Below are 19,443 nucleotides of genomic sequence, written 5' to 3' on the forward strand. Positions count from 1 at the left end.
TTTCCCAATAAAAATGTTCTGTTCAAATATTTCTGTTCTTCTCCACTGCATCTGAGAGTGTCACACTGCTGCTTTTTTGAAAGAATAAGGAGGACAATTACAGTTTCTGAAGGAAATGGGTTTAAAATAGGAGTAACATTGGGCAGACATTCTCGGCTGCTTTAGGAAACAAAACTAATGCCTTCTGGGGTAAAATAACTGTAATTTAGACAGTGTGTGTAGAGATATCCCTAAGCCATATGTTTACTGGATGTGCACCAGCTTTCTTGGAACTGAAAAGGTTTAATCTGATGATTTTTTGGGGAAAAAAAAGAGTGTTATTGATCTGTATTAAAGTAAAGCTTCATCCAGCTGCTTACAGTGATACTAACTCCCCCTACAAATTATCTACAGACCTTGATTGCTCTTCATAACAAAGTATTACCATAAATAAAATTAACCTTAGCTTTCCAGGGTTAGCCTCTTCTTCTGGAGCAATCTCTAGCCTACCATGTTAATTAAAAAACAAGGGCCCTGTTCTGGAGAGAATCCATTCATATTAGATTTAATTTTTATAAAATGTAGCAATTTAATGCAATTCAACTCAGTATTACTGACTTACATAGCATTTTTCATTCTGGACTTCAAAAACTTACAGACTTAATGTGTTAAAAAATTAACCCAGTTTGGCATGTAATACAGCACACTTTTTCTGTCTAAAATGAGAGGATAGATGCAAAGTGCATTTACAGTGTGATCTGCTTCTATAGGTATCTTGAATATGAGGTGGGTTAATTTGCACCCAAGTGACAGCTAGTCCAGTAAGAATTTTTTGCATTTAACGGTGTAAGAGTGTAGATGGGTGCTCTCAAGTTATTTGTGATTGTTTCCTTCAGAGACAATGACTAGTTTAATTAGGCTTGTAAACTAGTAATGCCACATCAACAGACAAACCTGAAGGTGGGAGCAGGTACCACCATCATCTGATGTCCTTTACTTTTGCACTGTTTTAAATGAGCTGAGAGTTTGGTGTGATATTTTCTTGTCATTTCAGGATTGTAACACTGTTAACAGCATGAAATTTGCTCAAACTAGAATTACAGTTATGTGGTCAAATTATACTACTGTGTATTTATAGAGTCAAAGTTAAAAAAAATATTTTAATCTATTTGGATTTTAATATCACAACGATAGATTGGGCAGAAACTGGTGCAACTGCAAACAAAACTTGTGAGCAGGTTGTTTGGGCTACTTTACCCTACAACTTTTTTTAATTGTGAGCTGGATTTTTTTCTTTTTCGGTAGGACTTTATGCAGACACAAGAGTCTACCTTTTCAGTTCTCAGCACAGGGTCCACCTCTTGCTAGCAGCAACAAGACAAGTCGTAAAACCGATTTAAACGGGATCAGAAGGTCAACCACATAAAATCCAATCTTGCTACAACTTCCAAACTTCAGAGATGCAGACAATAATCCGTAGTGAACTATTATTACGCCCTGAAATAAAGAACTCATATTCAATTCAGAAGAATTTCCGGGGAGAGGGGGAAGTAAGGATTTATAGTTGTCTGAGATGCAGAATTCAACATCTCTCTGAGCAACCTAGTTTTATAAGAAAACCAGCCCCAGAGTTACCAATAAGAGCCACCGGGACCTCCCGGGGCTGAGGCTGTAACTTGCACCCAGCTCTAGGGAGCTCAAATACCTGCAGAGCAGCTTAGAGCTAAAACAGCGTCACCCCTTGTGCCTCAAAATGCTCTCATTTAAAGGAAAACTGCCGCAGCTGCTCTTGTTTGTTTGGTGGTGGTGCTTTTTAACAAAGCGGGTCCTTTGGACAAGCCCGCCTGCCGGCTCGGGGAGGCGGTGCCGGGGCGGGACGCGGAAGTGCGGCAGGAGCCGAGATGGGCCCCCCGATCCTGCTGCTGCTTCTCGGCCTCCTCCCGCTGGCCGGGGCCCGGGGCCAGCTGCGGGCCTTCGTGGTCGCCCACAGCCACATGGACGTCGGCTGGGTTTACACGGTGCAGGTGGGGCCGCCGGGGCGGGTAACGGGGTAGCGGGGGCTGAGCCTGCTCCGCTGGCCGGGCTCCCGGAGCGCCTGCGAGCGCCAGTGCTACCCGGAGTCGGGCAGGGCTGGCTGCGGGGTCTGGCTGCCTCTGTCCTGACACCTGCCCGCCCGCAGGGAAAGGGACATACTCTGCCAAGGGGCATCTCCTGCCCCAGGTCTGCCCTGGGGTGTGCTCCATCAGCGGGTGTGTCGGGATCCCGCCGCCGCTTGGCCAGGGAGCTGTGCCCGGGCACTTGGGGCTGGCCTGTGTCTCGTTCTGCAGGATGCTCCTGATGGATTTACCGGGTTTTTTTTTTAAGGAAAACCTTCAATCTGTTGGATGGTGTGTTTTGATTATGTGGCTGACTTTTTTTGGCCTTTCTGAAAGTGTATCTTGCTTCTAAGCTCAAGCCCCAAGAAAACTTGGTGTCTTGTCTTAGAGAAGAGACCAGGATCACGGGTCCTTGATGGCTGGGGTGGGGTTGGAGCCTAGTGCCACAGGAGTATAGTAGCAAAGTCAATTTTGCTAAATAAAGGAGATAAGAAGTAAAATCAACCCTAAATTCTTCTTCATTTATGTGAAAGATGCTGTGGAAACTTCACTTGGTGTACTGATGTGGCATCAGATATTTGAGAGTAACTGTAAAAGAGCTAATGGCTTACCAAGAAATCTGCTGTGGGTGTATTTTGTTTCCCCTTTTTAAGGAAGATTAGTGAATTTCTCCTGTAATACTTCAGACTACTCAGAAATTACACGAGAGCACAAAACTAATTTTTATTTTGGGTCAGTTAGTGGTTGAAGATCTCCAAGAGAAATTAAACACTTAATTTTGGGGGGGTTTGGTTTGAGTTTTTTTTTTTTCATTGAGAAGATACAATTGCTTGAAGCCTCAGTTCCTCTGCTGTTAAAAAAAACCAAACATCAGCAATTCCTGTAGTCCAAAACTGCACAGGCTACCTGTGAATCCTTTCAAAATTTTCTGTAGTCAAATTAAACCTGAAGGTAATTCTCCTATGGGATACTAATGTGATCCCAACCCATGGTTTTAGTTTGCTTAGTTGGTAGGTTTCTTCACTCATTACTAACAACATAGTATTTTTTAGTGTTTCATTTCTCTATTTCTAATATGAAAAATAAGCATTTTTATTTATAAATGAACAGCAGTCTCCCTTGTGTGCTGGAAATTATAGTGTTGATGGAGAATTCCAGCATTGTATGTATAATAAAACTCCTCTCACACTTAAATGTTTTCCTTTTCTAATGAGTCTTCAGCGTTTTTAGGAAGATAGCTCAGTTTCAGTTGCAGAAAGCGAGGAGCTAGGAAAAGTAAATTTCTGATTTGGATCACATCATCCCCTTCTTATTTCAAAATGTATAGGAAACTTAGCCAAATTAAAACTGTGAATTCGTATTTTATATATCATGCCTGTTAGTTTTTAGGTGGGTGAGAGATCTGTATGTTGATCCTTTTCAGATGTATGTGTTATGGTGTTTGTTCTTAGTAAGTACCAGTAGTTGAAGGAGAAAAGTGTTTTGGTTAGTGTTAAAATAGCTATGCTATAACATACAGAAAACTTTATTACAAGACACATCTTTGTTACAAACATTGCAGGAAATTCTAGAATCTCTACAGTTGCCTTTAGACAATCTCTATGACCTGGAAATTAAGTAAAGGGTGGAAGACTAGATCTGGTTGGCAGAAGTTGCTCTAGCATGGATAAGTGTACACAAAATATCTCTACGTGCATAACTTTAAAATTAACTCAGTGCTATTCATTTGATACCATAGGGTAGTATATGACCATGTGGTAGGTTAATTGATGGATACAGCTGTCGTGTTTGCATTCCAATAAAATCCATAGGCCTCATTCTGGAATAAAAGTTTCTTTAGGAAGGACGTAAACAGGATAGATGTACAGGTGGTGGCTGATTGAATGTCAACAGTCAGACTCATTCTAAGAATCCTTTGCCAGTTTTGTTTTACTTTGTCCTAAAATGTCAAGCAGAATGGAGTTATTTTTCATGACTAAAACTTCTAGGGCCATAATTGTTAAACTTATATGTGTATCACTGTGTTATACCTGCAATGCACACCTGCACCACAGGGTCATACTTGCTCTGAAGAAGCAATTCTTGTAATTCAGACCATCAGAACAATAGAAGAAATGGAAGAATAAAATGTGCATGTGGATTTTTAAACTATGTTGGTGCGAAGTCTTATAATTTATGGAATTGTTATTTAAGGGAAGCAATGAGGGAGAGTGTGAGCTGTTGCCAGCACATGAAAAAGAAAGCTTATGTTGTTGTCTGCAGATTTTGTGGGAGGCTGCACCATCATTTACACATGAGGTCTCCAGTCAGAAGATGTATTTTGGAGCTGAAGGGCCCATGAGCTATATATGGTCAGAGGGAACTTGATCCTTCTGAGTGTACAAAGGAAATGCACAACAAATGTGAGGTCTTTGATCTCTCTTCCCAAGCCCAATGAGTGTTGAAAACAATTCATTTAATATAGGCAAAACTGAGTTTATTTTCTACTTTTTATTTTTTTTGCAGGAAAGTATGCACGCTTATGCAGCAAATGTCTACACATCGGTTGTGGAAGAGCTAATGAAAGGAAAGCAGCGCAAATTTATTGCGGTGGAGCAGGAATTCTTTCGACTCTGGTGGGGTTCAGTGGCCACAGATACACACAAGCAGCAGGTGAGTTGTACTAGAGCCATGCTTACTGCTATCAAAGAATCCACGCTCTTCTTAGGGGGCAAGGAGGGGCAAAGTACTTCACCATTTGCTTTTTACACAGGTCTTGTGTAAGTTATCTCTGAATCTGCTACTTATTCTGAAGGGACCTTAGCTCTAAAGGCAGTTGCAAAAGGTTAAAACCTCAGCCATAGATTAGAGCAGTAGGAGGTAGCAACCTTTGCACTGAAGACTCTTTACACTTTGCAGCTCTTGTTTCGTCAGTGACCTCCTTATTTGGCGACATGCTAGTATAAGATGTGAGTGATTCTGAAAGAGGCTGCATCAGTACCTGTTAAACATTTGAAGTTTATAAACTGCTGCCTAACACTGCTTACAAGAAGGAACTTTTTTTCTTTCCAGTTATATACTGCTGAAAACCCTGCCATTTGTGAACAAGGATAATGCAGCAAAGAGGTGACTGTAGATTCAACAGCAATAAATGTTTCTTGAGTTTGTTTATTTATAAGCTGAGATCCCTTTGAGAATTTTTTTTTCCTGTTAAAGTCTTTGAGAAATTTTGTCATTTCTTCTTTCCTCTGGCATGAAACAAACATGATGAAATCAAAGACTGGGGTGGTAGCCTAGCAGTGAGTCATGTTTTGCATTGCAGTGTAAGATATTTAAGCTTTTGGACCCTGAAACCAGAGGATATACAGGTGCAGCTTCCCAAAGGTACACACTCAGAGCACCATGGTCCGTTTTCTTACTAGGGTCCAGCCAACAGCAGCATATTACTTGCAGTGCTTTACATTTCAGTTTAAAGCGCTAGATGTTTAAGTGTCATGTAGAAAAGGCTTCTCTTGTCTTTTTTCAAGCTATTCCTTCACTAAATTCTGAATATTCTGTAATGTTTAGTATTTAAATAACAGCTTACAACCTGTGTGCAGCTGACCTTTGTATGAGAGCTTTTGCTGTGTATAGGCAGCTCACTGGTTTTGTGTAGGCACTTTGACCATACTTGCCTGTTGCAGGACAATTTTCTTGTCCTTGTTTTTAATTAGCAAACTCTACTGTAAGTCTGGGGTGCAGGAATTAAAGAAAACAACATAGGAACTACTTTATGCAGGGACAGAAGCGTATTCTAACTTTCTAAGGTAAATTGATTTCAAGTATGCTATGCTGCTGTAACCCAAATGTAAAGGCCTGTGTTTCTAAATCCGTTCTTGCTATTATGTGGAATTCGAAAGAGTAAATGTGTATGACATTTGACCTCAGTTGTCACACTAGTACACATGATTCAGCCTTTAATTTCCTAGCCAAATTACTGATAATTGTTTCTTTTATGCATTTTATTAATTTCTGTAGTTACTTTATAGATGCTTCCCTGAACATTAAAATGATGAAAACCAAATTCCTCTTAAACCTGTGTGTCGAATATTTAATCTCTAATAATATTTAAGAGCTATGATGCTTGCTGAGAAGTAACATGTATTTAACATTAGCAAGTTGCAAATATTTGGCCTTGAAATTAGGTCAGTCTGATTACTGTCCTGCTTTTTCCACTTCAACTCTAGCTTTAATGATTTTCTGTACTACAGCCTCTCTACTTCTATAACTTCCTATTTCTTTTTCTTAATTTAGTATTTTTGCTTGAAATACTGGGTTTAATTCTAGTTTCTTTTTGAATGATTACTTGAGATTAAACACTGATGTGTTGTAGTGGTGTAGCAGTTACTGTTATGCCTGTTTCCTTGTTTCCTCCTTCCTTTTGCCCAGTTTTGCCCACAAAAGTGCTTGTCATTAGACATGCTGTGGGTTTTGGGTTGAGGGTTTTTTTTGTATTTTGTTTTGGTTTTGTTTGTTGTTGTTTTGGGTTTGTTTTTTTTCCCTAGGATTAGGTATTTACATTACTTGAATTATTTTTCTTGTGTTTTCAGCCTCTCAGTGGTTCCACAAAACTTATGTTAAAAACAAAACAAAACAAAAGCAAAACAAAACAAAAAATTTCTGTGGCTCCAGTTTGGATCAGAGCTATCTTTTTTGGATATCCACCCAAATGTTGAATTATAGCTACAGATGCTTTTCATGTAGGTTAGGACTGATTCTGTGCTGACACCAGATATCAGTTATCTGGTCTCCCAGCATGCTAATCAGTCACCACAGTCAGCTGGAACTAATTTATGAATGCTGAGCCCTGAAGCATTTTCACAACATTGTGAAGGAGAGAAATGATTATAATCAAAATTGACAATCTGGCATCGTATCTGAGCAGACACAGGGACATTGACTGAAGGTTCCTGGGGAAATAAACATAATAGCTCTGGATTTGGCATCCTACATGACAGATAAAAAAAAAGAAGTGGAGATTAAAACACATATTTATACAAATTTTCTTTCTTGGAAGTTGAGGCATTTTTGAAGTTCTGGGTGGTGAAATACCTAAAATAAGAACAGAAAACTCTGTAATGCCCCTAGAAAGGGGGACAGACTATTACTCTCTCCCGCCAAGCACTGTTTCCCACTTTGTCCAGCACATTTGCTTAAAGCTGTACTTGACAGCATGTTTGTTTCTAGTGGCTGAAATTAAAAAGAAAAAAAAAAAAGCCACCCCTGAATGGTTGAGCAGGCCATAATACGTTGACTGTTTTAAATTAGGAAAAAGAGACCAGAAATGAAGGTTAGCAGTGGGTTTATCAGACAAGCAAACCTGCTATATATGAGATAGCTGTTTCTTTGTGAAGTGTTCTGTCTCTCACAGGTTGAGCAGCCTGTCCATGCAAGGTAGATGCATTCAGAGTAGAAGGGATGTATTTGTGGCCACAGTGTGATGACACACTCTGTTTCACCCCCTGGATCCCACAGATCTCAGCCTCCAAAGTGTTACAGAGGTAGCAGACAAAATGAAACTCTGGAAGCCTGATCTTTGCTGCTTGTATGGGTTTGCTTATTGCTTTCTCATCCAGCCACCATGTGCCTTTCCTAAGCCAAGACAGATGCAGCAGGAGGAAGACTTTAGGAGAAACAGCAGTATTTCTGTTTTAATCCTTCAGCTCTAGTTGCCTTGAAGCAGGACTCTAGGCTGCTGCCAGTGCAGTTCCTGGGGACAAGTCTGGTGTTTAGATAGTATAAAGGCACAATAATTGCCCTACTGAGAAACACCAGAAAGTCAAGGTCTGCCTGGCAGTCCAGCCTTTGTGCCTGCTACTTGGTTTCAGTGTATGCTGGGTAAATCAATGCAATGTACAGTGCGTTAATACACTTTTTTTCTCTGCTTCTTCTTTTGATAGCATGCAGTACAGACAGCCTTTTACTCCACTTTTGTCCTGGATGCCTTCTTGACAAATGTTTTGTATAGGTGATGGGCTGTGATCTGAAATGAACTTGTAGTCTTTTTGTATAAGACTGAAATTATGTGTATGTTCTGTCTCTTAATTTCAATATTGTAGGTCCATCAGTTACTTCAGGAGGGACAACTGGAATTTGTCATTGGAGGGCAAGTGATGCATGATGAAGCTGTGACACTAGTTGATGATCAAATTTTACAGTTGACAGGTATGCATATTTGCATTTAACTTTTCATTGTTATGACCTTGGGCAGTTTTGTTAGTTTTTCATTTCTCCACCCGAAATTTTTTTTTTTGTTTTCTTACTCCTGAAGACCCAGTTAAAGCATCTTGTATTTTTACTTGTCCATGAGTTACCTGTATAAAAATCTTTGCTTAAAAAAAAAACAAAAAACCAAAAAAAAACAACAAACAAACCTCCACCCAGCAGTTCTGCAATGAGCAGAGAACTTCCTGAAAGCTGGCTTGTAGTTTAACTGAGCAGTGGCATTGTGTGTGTGTTTGAGAGCTTAAGCTCCTGAGAAGATAGTTATGGTGAAATTGTGGGTATTAAATGCTTTGGAAGAAAATACCTGGCATTCAGTGTGTGGGAAGATGTTATTGTTCAGGTAAGGTCTTCAGTAGAATGCAGGCCATTCAATATCACTGGGGTCATCTGAACTTAGTTAGAAGACTTGCTTGATGAAGAAACTGCCGTTTTGTAATCATCAGCAGCCTTGGTTAGAAATAGGTGCTTATTTCAAAGAGTTAAACTATTTCCCGTTTTACTTTTCCGGTTTCTGTTTCCAGCCTTCTGTATGTTACACCTCTCCATGTGATGGTTTAAACTGAGTCTTTTAGTATTTGGGTTTGTCTCCATCCAGTTAATGAAAAAAGAAACAGGATAAATCATTCCACCACTGTGCTACAGATGCCTGTAATAGGCCATGAGGGAATAGGATGCTTTTTTGGGATGGGAGGGGATGTATTAGCAGCAGCTGTCTGTCAGGGCTGAGATAAAACCTGCCCATTTCAGGGCTACACTCTGGACAGCTTTCTACATGGGAGGTTAAAGGGTAAAACACTTTTTTACCATTTGCTGAATATGACTATGCAGCACCATTGGCCTTGTCAGTGTTTAGCAGGAGCATGGGGAGAGCAGCTGCTTTTGAGTTTCAGTGAGTCACCACATCACACTCTGGCCCAAGAGGAGGAGAGGGAATTAACATTTTTTTTGTTGCCCTCAGCTGACTCCTGTCCTTAAAGGTTGTTATGTGGGCTTAGTGCACCGAACCCAGGACTTCTCCAAAGAAAACACTAATATTGGCTGCAGAGTCCTTTTGTTAAATGCAAATACAGCTTTTTCTTTCATTATACTTAATTGCAAAAAATATTATTTCTATTTTAATATTTCATTCTGTTTACAAACTTTAAAAAAAATACAAAGTTAAAGTTTGGCAGTTTATTCATCAGGAACAAAAAGTATTAATGTATTTTAAAATTCCCATTTTTTTCCCACTCAATTTTCTTAGTTTGAGTACACACAAACAAAAAAAAACATATCCTTGCACTGTGTGTGGAGTTTGTCTTGAGAAGACAAAGCCAGTGCAGACCCAGTGTAGGGTCTACATTTCACATCTTTTGACTTTCCAGCCAGCTATGTTTTGGGAAAGCTTAGCAAACACTGCCTAAAATGTGCTTGTCAAAGCTGTCATTAGGGAAGATGTTAACTATGGGAAAGATTAAGTAAAAAGAGAATGCTTTGCAACTTCAGCTATTCAATGATGATATTAAAATTTGAAATTAAGTTAGTCCAAAATGGGGAAGATATGGTTGTATTTGCAAATAGTTCTGAGTGCAGTTCTAGAACTATGAAACTAAGATCTGCAATATGGGTTGTTTTTTTTATGATAATGAGAATCCTAGTATGATATACTGGAGTTAGCTGGTTGGTTTACCTTCATGTACAAGGTTTGTCTGAGTTTATTCTGTTCTCGGGTCTTTCTGGTTTGTGTGTTTCTTTTTTTGAAACTAATTTAAATACAAAATTATAGTATTGATTATAAAGAACATCTTATATCAAGATTGCTATTAACCTTTGGCTTTTTTCTTTTTTTTTTAATGACATGAGCTAAAACTCAGCTTGGTTGATTTCATGTAGACTCCAACCTATTATCCTTAACCTAATCTATATCCAAGTGCTTTTTCCCAGGCCTTTCTCTAATCATAATTCCTTTTTGTTACTGACCTTTTATGATGTTAATAAGTGATGCTTGGTGTAGCAAAATAAATAATGTCGGGGTGAAACTTTATGCTGTATTTGTTAAATTTAATGTATTCATTAAATTCCTGGAATTTTAAATGCTTTGGAAAACTGCAACAAGGAGGTATCCTTTAAGTGCTTATCTGTAATACTGTATGCCTATTAAATTTATAAAAAGAACTTGTAAAAGTGTTCCTAACGTAATTACATTTTGCTTTACAGAAGGCCATGGATTTTTGTATGAAACTTTTGGGATCAGGCCTCAGTTTTCTTGGCATGTTGATCCTTTTGGAGCATCGGCTACAACACCAACTCTTTTTGCTCTGGCTGGTTTTAATGCTCATCTTATTTCTCGGATCGACTATGATCTGAAGGCTGACATGCAGAAAAACAAGGTAAGAACACCCTTAGGAATGGCACCCATTGCCAGTCTCTGCTAATGGAAATCTAAACCACGACATCAAGATAAATATCTCTCTGATCTGGGAAAGATAAACTGGGGTTTTCTTCTCTAAAAGTGACATGATGATTGCATGTGGTAATAGTGAAATATATTGAATCCATGTAATGTGGTCGGTAATATCTTCATGACTTCTGGTCAAGGATAAAATATAGACTAGCATGAAGAGGACTTAAAATGTAGGCAACTGGCAAGGTACAAGTGGATGTTGAGTTAGAGTGTTGGAACTGGAGGCATCTAGAATGTGTTTCGGTGTCCCTTGAGAAGATCTTAGATATGTTGTTTTTTCATAGAGAGTTTTAAAGTGTAGTATATATGATTGGGTGCACTGGTTGTTATGCTTGGAACATGTATTTGTGCCTGTACAAGCCATATTTACTAGGTCAGTTGGAGTGGCAGCTAATAATTTTTTTCTGAATTCAGCTTGTGTTTCATGTTTTGCTTTTTCTCTCTCAGTGGTCCATACACAGTAAATGTTTTTCTTTTTGTATCACAATGTTGGACCCTGATCTTTCATCACTTTTACACACTAAATTATGTGAAAATGAGGGGCTTTCCTTAGTACCAACTGGGCATTAGGTGTTTTTTATGAATCCTGAGTGAAACTCAAGCATCTCTGAAGAAGACAACAGAATTCCTATTGGATTTGGTGAAGCCAGAACCTACCACCTTATGTTTGCAGTGAATTGCAATACTTTCTTTCTGCTAACATCTTTTATGAGCTTTTGACAATCTTTTTCCATCTAATTTTTCTTCAGGCACCTGATAGTCTGGAGGCTTCCAAAACTGTAAAAATTCTGTTTCAGTTTGTTAAACATGGGTTCCCACTATCTACAGTGCAATCCAGAGTACATCTGGATCTTTCCTTTCTTACAGGTGTTCAGTTCCCACTGAAACAAGTGAGGTGTAATGCCTGTGATAAGCTAGGGTTACATCTGGATTTTAGCAGTAGCTGGCAGTGTCCTGCCTGCCTCCTCTCCTTCTCTATCAATTTGAACACATAGGCACAATATGAGAGCCTCCTACATATAGTATGTGACCTTGCTTGAGGTACCATTGTCTGGTTTTAAATAAAAGCACTTAAAGTATTTCAGATGGTAGAAGGGAAGATGGAGACTCTGAAGTCTTAAATTGCTAATAATGTTATTTCTGTGCTTGTCATCAGGGGTAATGGTTTCTTAACTTTTTGTTTTCCAGAAACTTCAGTTTGTATGGCAGGGCTCTCCTTCCTTGTTTGAAACACAGGAGATCTTCACCCATGTTATGGATCAGTACAGCTACTGTACCCCATCAGAAATACCTTTTTCAAACAGGTCTGAATATTTCCCAAATAGACAGAATATTGATCACTTTGGAGAGCTTACACTGATGGAGCTCAAGCATTTTCTTTGACTGTTTTCTTTCAGCAGTGTTCTACTGCTTTCTCCTGACCTGCAACAGGTCAAGGAAATGTCTAGACTCTGTAGGTCTGAGAGAGGATTATTAAGCACTCAGAGCTGCCCACAATAATATGTGAAGTTTGCTCAGTATTTTAACAATTGAGTGCTCAAAAGTAGCACTGTTGACAGGCATTAAAAATACTTCAAAATAATGTTTTCTAGCACCAGGAGGCTTAGAATACTGGTGTAGCTTTCATGTACTTATTATGTCAGTCCTTATCAAAGAAACAGAGAATAAAAATGTGAAACAAATCAGTTGCTATAAACAGAAAGTGCAGGACTGAGTTTTTGTTTCTCTGTGTGGAAAGTTAAGATTTAAAAACTCTAAGAAACTCAGTTTGGACTTGGTTGTTGCTAATTGGTTTTCTACAGATTTTTGGCATTATATTGGGCTAAGGTTGTTTATATTATCTATGTATAAACTGAAGTGACTAAAATTTTTCATTCACTTTGTGATAAAATTGGAGAGCTTTTGAAAAATTTATTTTGCTCAGTGGCTTATCCAGTAAAATAGTCTTTGTAAAGGAAATGTACTTGGGGCAACATCCTCATTATTATAAAGCTTGCTGTTTAGTCCTGTGATTTCTTTGTTCTATGCCAGCAAACAGCAGGGACTTGGAAGGTTGCACAGTGTGAAAAGGAAACTGGACAACCTTCTTCAAATAAACACCAAAGCCTAAATAGTAGCAAATAATGTAAACTGAATTTTTGTTACTTCTTATTCCCTGTGTGTCTGCATTTTATCCCAACACCTTTTGATGTGTTTTTCTCAGTTGAATAAATCCCATTTACAGCCTGTTGCTTTCTCCTACCTAGATCAGGATTTTATTGGAACGGCATTGCAACTTTCCCAGATCCACCAAAAGATGGTGTTTATCCAAACATGAGTCTCCCTGTTACAGATACTAATCTCCCTCTCTATGCAAAAACTATGGTGGCAAACATTAAGGAGAGAGCAGCCTGGTTCCGAACAAGTGACGTTTTGTGGCCTTGGGTAAGTGCACTGTCAGTGTACCAAAAATGGTAGCATTACAGGAAAATGTATTATGCATTAGGTAAACAAAGTCTTTTCAAACTCGTGTGTGGTAATTGTCTTTTAGTTTAGGTTTAGGTTTCTAACCTAAGCATATCCCAGCTTGGTCATCCACTTTTTTTCAGCATAATGCTGTGTTAATTATGACCTACGTGTACACATAGCATTGCCATACTCTAGCTATTTTTAAGTCCTGCAGCTCTGGGGAAAAGGACCTTGGGGTCTGTGGTGGTCAACAGGCTGACCAGGAACCAGCAGTTTGCCTTTGTGGCCAAGAATGACAGTGCCATCCTGGGGTGCATTAAGAAGAGTGCGGCCAGTAGGTCAAGGGAGGTTACCCTCCCCCTCTGCGCTGCCCTGGTGAGGCCACATTTGGAACGCTGCATCCAATTCTGGTCACCCCAGTTCATGAAGGATAAGAAACCACTGGAAAGAGTCCAGCACAGGGCCACAAAGATCTGCCCTATGAGGAACAGCTGAGAGAGCAGGGTCTGTTTAGCCTGGAGAAGAGGAGACTGAGGGGGGGATCTCAACAACTTCTATAAATATCTAAGGGGTGGGTGTCAGGAGGGTGGATTCAGTCTCTTTTCAGCAATGTCCACTGACAGCACAAGGGGCAACGAGCACAAACTGGAGCATAGGAGGTTCAAGCTAAACATAAGGAAAAACTTCTTTACTGTTAGAGTAACAGCACTGGAACGGGCTGCCAGGGAGGTTGTGAAGTCGCGTTCTCTGGAGACATTCAAAACCTATCTGGATGTGTTCCTGTGGGATCTACTGTAGGTGATCTTGCTCTCTAGCAGAGGGTTGGGCTAGATCATCTTCAACTGTCCTTTCCAACCCCAACCACTCTGTGATTCTGTGTGATTCCTAAGAAAAAAAATGTTCTCCAAAACAGAATAAGCAGTCTGATTTTGCATTTTGATGAATGCTGTAGGTCTCATAATTACAATATTAAAGATGGTGTGTGTTAAATTGGCCATTTCACCACAAATATGTTGTTGCTGAGAGACCAAACATTTTCTGACTGATGCAGCTTTGAGTCGCTGATTTGTTTTTCTCCTGTGTTTGTGACACTGCTTAGATTGATTTATTTTTTTGTGGAGGGTGAGGGGAGAAGTGGGATAAAAAAAATCCATAGTAGTGCTGTAGTGAAAGTGATGTTAGAAGGGGGAGGAGGGAGTTTAGATTAGTACAAACAAATTCCAAATGTCTAGGTCTGAACCTGCAGTTTTGCAGTAATGTAAGAAGATTTCAGTCCCTGAAATGCTGATTTGTTTGCCTGTGATAATGACCTTTAAACAAAGTAATTAAACTTTGTTACTCTTTGATACATCTATGTTAAGAAGTAAATAGAAGTAAGTAGAAAAATAGAATCATGAATGCCTCTGTTGCTAAGCTTAGCTATTTTTTAATGATAAAAAATAGTTGGGGGTACTTGGATTTAATTTTTTTTCCATCTGTTAAAAAATCAGGAAATATACACCTTCCCATTCAGGCACTTTTGTGATAAGTTATATGGACAAACAAGTGTTTGTTCATGATCTGAAGCACCTAGTTGTGCAGGAGGAGGCACTGAGCTGTGGGGCAGTGTAGAAGTTCAAACCTGTCTCAGTAGAGGCCATAGCAGCAGCTGAAGGAGGAGGCATGGAATTACCTTCAGGGCTGGAGCTGATCCTTGATATGTTTTTTGGCCTGTGTGGTTGAACTAACTGTACAGTAATGTACAGCATTCCTGTGCATAATTTTGTTCAGCTAGTGATTGGATGACTACAGCAGGTTTTTCTGGAAATCCTTGTTCTAACAGAGCTGCAGTGCTCCTCAGCTACTGTTTTCTGGGTCACTTAGCAGAGTCTACCAGTTCAGCACATCCCCTTCTGTCGTGCAAAGTGTCTGCTTTTTATGAGTAAGTCTTGGACCATGAGTTGAAAGTAGTGCTTTTTAACTATGAAGTAGTTCTGACTGGTAAAGATGTTACTTATTCCGCATACATTTAGTTGGAGTCTACATTAGAAGGTCTTTGCACTGACGGCTGCACTTGTCATTATTTGGTTTGATACGTTTTAGTAGCTCATTCCAGTCTGGAATTGTTTTCCAGTTTCTGCTATATGCATGCAGAAGTTATCTGGATATCGCAGAAAAAGTTTACTATTTTGGAAGTAGAATTTCCACTTCTCTGATCAGGTCTGAGGAACAGGCCTGTTCACTGGGATACTTAAAGGATGTGACAGTGACCTAACTTGATACACCTAGTAAATGGGGAAGAGATGGGGGTGGCACTCATATCTGGGAAAGAGAGGGGAGAGTAGTAGCCTCAGTTCAGTTGAACTCATCAGGTTCAACTCATTCAGGAGTTGAATGGGTTCAGCTCATGAGTTAAACTCCTTGAGCTCATCAGGTAAAGCCTGGGGTGGAAGATGAGATTGAAAAGAAAATAGAGTCTCCTTAGCCATTTCCTCAAGCATCTGCTAAGCTTTGAAGGCAAATAGCTGGGAGCATCTTTATTTTGAAAATGAGACGTGCAATTTTCTCTATCTCAAGCACAGAGATGTGAAGATGAGGATGCATTAAGCTGCTGTCAGTGTTGGAAGGCTTCAATTTGGCCTTTTGGTGTGAAGAACTTTTCTTAGCATGTTGTGCTTCAGATGGATGCCTGTACTGATGGTCTTTCTGATACTGTAAGAATACACACGGTGCCATGGCTGACTGACTGTCTTTTTGCTGTTCAACTGTTGTAGTTAAACAAGGTGTGGTTAGTTATGTTTAGTCTTAGATTAGATTAGGTTATTTAAATATTTATGCATGCAGATAGTCTGTATTGAGATATCTTCAACATAAGGCAGAAGTTGTGGGAGCATGCGCAAAAAAAACCAACAACACAACTTTAATACCCAGTGTATCACCTTTCTCAACTCTGGATGAACATCAGAAGTACCCCAGTCTACTGTTGTGATGGAACATCAGCAGCACATTGTGTTACATTTGTACTACAGGGATCTCTGTCCACGTTTTTTTGTTTGACTTCCTAAATTTGTAAGCATTGTTAACAACAGAAAATAAGAATTTCCTTATTTTCTGCTAGGTGGCAGAAATGCAGTGTGAAAAGAAACAAAGGTGGTCTTTCCAGGCATGCATGCATGCATCTTCCAGTTGCTACCATGAAGTTTCATGCTCTTGCACAATATGGTGTCCACACACCTCCCCCCATCTGTAATGCTCTTTGATTATCAGCTGATCTGTGCAAGTAACCCTACCCATTCTTTACATTTTATTGCAAATAACTTCTATATGGGCAGTGAAGATCAAAATAAATACCACTTTGACATAGACTAGGGTTCAAAAAGATCCTTCTAAATTTCATGACCTGAAGTAATTTGACTGTTCTGGTTTTGGAATTTCAGGGCTGTGACAAACAGTTCTTTAATGCATCTGTTCAGTACTCCAACATGGACCTGCTGTTGGATTATATTAACAATCATTCTGATGAGCTTGGAGTGACTGTCCAGTATGCCACTGTTGGTGATTACTTCAAAGCAGTTTATGGCAGAAATCTAACATGGGAAATTCGGGACTCTCAAGACTTCCTTCCATATTCAACAGGTAACTAAGTTCACAGCTGCATAATGTCTGCCTTAAATGTACATATTTAAAATTTTAATAAAGGGAAATTGAGCTAATTAGAAATAAAGTAAAAGGAAAAACTCCTTATAACATTTATTTACACTACCAGGTGTCATCAAATAGATAAGTTGATCCCAACTTAGTGGTAGAAGAAAGATGTCAGGGCAGCAGCTGGAATATTTCTTTGGGACAATTGGAAGCAATGGGTGGACGAAGAGACCCTGAAAGAAAAAGACTATAGAAATAGGCAAACTTGGCAAGAAATCTAACTTCAGATTTTGTTTTGCTGTCTTTGAATAACAATAGAGTGCAAAAGAAGGCTAAGGACAAGGTATATTAATGTGTGTAATGTCATCCAAATTTTTTGATGACCTTAAGAAATGTATAGGCACTGCACTAATCAGGTTCCATTACAGTGAAAACACTGAGCAGTGAGAGAAACCTGTAGGCCTAGGCCACCTAGCTGCAATTCAGTAAGATATTCAGGGGACAGGTGAAGGAAAAAAAGACTGCAAATTATGTTCTACACTGCGAGCTGGTTAGCAAACAGCAGTGATAGCAAAAGTGCTTCACAGAGGTGTACCAGCACAGCTGATACCAGAAGTTTCTCACTACATTGGAGGGATCCTGTCTGACTCAGCAACCTGATCTAATTGAAGATATCCCTGCCTACTGTTGGGGTTTGGACAAGATCACCTTTAAAGGTTCCTTCCAACCCAAAATGCTCTGTGATTTTAACTCTCTAAGCTGAAATCCTAGGACTCATTCTGCTTCAAATACAGATTTTGACTGTTTCTTTCATGGTTGGTCGTTTAACTTGGAATTAATTCTTTTATCTGCTTCCCACACATTAGCATGCACAAAAAACCTGTAGTCTCGTAGGTATTCTGTAGTATTAGATGTGCATATTACACCTCTCCTTTCCCAAATATGAGCTGTAGTAAGGACCCAGTGCTCCAGAATCCAGGGAACTGAAAGAGGACTGATAAACTGAAAGATACCTAGAAACAGATGGATGCATGGCCAAGTAGAGTCATGTCCCATTGTTACCATTTAGAAGAACTGGATTAGGCATATATTAGAGCAGAGATAGGAAATGTGACATGGAGTAATCTATGAATGTCTGAAGGTGAAGCAAGGCAGGTAACCAAGGGAGCAAAGCAGTCTGAAACCTCTCAGGGTACTTCTTTGTTAGTGCAGTGGAATAGGAGTCACCAAAGTAAAACAGTTGATGCTGAGGATTTGATGTCCACACTGTATCCAGTTTTCCTGGAATTATGTATAATCTGGTCATAAGGACTGAATGCCCATTAATGCTTATTACATGCCATTAGGAAGCCAGTTTGTGAGCTCCAAAACCAATCTTTCATATAAAGCAAAGCCTACTAGATAAGGACAATTTATAGATTCACATCAAAAGCATCTTCCTGGTCCAAACAAACACTTAATATAGATGAACCCCTTATGTATCTTGTAGCTCTAGGAGAAAGTCCTGTTTTTTTCATCATAGAAAATAGTGTTAAGTTCTATATTTCTGAAATTTTATGCTATGATGTGACACAAATGCATTGTAGTTGCTTGTTGCTTGCTTGCTTCTTACCTGCTGCATTACTTTAGCTTTTCAAGCAGAGCTGGAAAGTGCTGGGAGTGTATGAAAGAAGGCATGCCATACCCAAAGTCCCTTTCATCCTTTTCCCCGGTAAATCTACCCTTTCAGGTCTCATCTTGAAGTATTTGGAGAGAAGACACAGCTGACTTCTCAGTTTCTGAACTCATTAATTTGTTTCATTGCCTGGATTATCATTAAAATATCTTTGGTATCATTAAAATACCTTTTTATATAATTGTAGCTACTACTACTTCCTCACAATCTTTTTGGCACTGTGAATATGTATCTCAGACTATTACAACCCAAATTTAGCTTACACAACCAATATTCTGTAATGTGTCTGTTAATTTTTAAATGAACAAAAATAACTATTGCTTCCTGTGAATCATTGCATGGACAGATCCCTTAGTCCCTTCCCTCCAGGGATCATGTCATACCTAACAATATGCTGAAAAACACACTCCCAGTTTTAAGTGCTAATATCCTTTTACATCTGGACTCTTACCTGTATCATTTGGCATAATTTACAGACAGTAGTTGGTTGTTACTAGCTTGCATAATGGCAGCACCTTCAGTGTTCCAGGTGAGTGCCCACACATAGCTGCAATTTCTTCCCCAAATGGCTTTCTGTGCCTTGCAATTGCAGTATAGATTTGAGTGCTCTTTCTCCCACATACTGTTTTGCTTCTTGATGATTAATCCTTTCTCATTCTTTCTCTGCCATTTATTATGAGTCACTTATTGGGCTCAGTGTCACTTCTGACATATGCCTTGGAAACTCAAAGTTTAAGTCCCAGATAAGTGTTACTTTTTTCCACTCTACACTCATTGTACTGTGCTAGTATGCATACGTGCCTCTTCTGCTTCTAACCTTGAAAACTGAAATGGAAGTCATTCTATTTAAACTATTAGTATTTTTCAGGCTAAAATTAATCTTCCTGAAGTTTTTGAGCAAAAGACTCCATTTTCTAATTGTTGTCTTTGATCCT

At 39.2% G+C, this 19,443-nt stretch overlaps 1 protein-coding gene across 1 annotated transcript in view; it reads left to right on the forward strand.

The window, feature by feature from the left end:
• Positions 1–1,876: 1,876 nt before the first annotated feature.
• The window catches only part of MAN2B2 (mannosidase alpha class 2B member 2), a 30,587-nt gene continuing 13,020 nt past the window's right edge, over positions 1,877–19,443 (forward strand). Inside the window, exons 1-7 of the mRNA XM_051619036.1 lie at positions 1,877–2,003; positions 4,581–4,727; positions 8,153–8,258; positions 10,515–10,687; positions 11,950–12,065; positions 13,008–13,185; positions 16,626–16,824. Coding sequence (XP_051474996.1) covers positions 1,881–2,003; positions 4,581–4,727; positions 8,153–8,258; positions 10,515–10,687; positions 11,950–12,065; positions 13,008–13,185; positions 16,626–16,824 — 1,042 coding nt within the window. The 5' untranslated portion in view covers positions 1,877–1,880. The remainder of the gene's footprint in view (positions 2,004–4,580; positions 4,728–8,152; positions 8,259–10,514; positions 10,688–11,949; positions 12,066–13,007; positions 13,186–16,625; positions 16,825–19,443) is intronic.

Source organism: Apus apus, chromosome 4 (assembly GCF_020740795.1).
Source record: "Apus apus isolate bApuApu2 chromosome 4, bApuApu2.pri.cur, whole genome shotgun sequence".
Lineage (NCBI taxonomy): Eukaryota > Metazoa > Chordata > Aves > Apodiformes > Apodidae > Apus > Apus apus.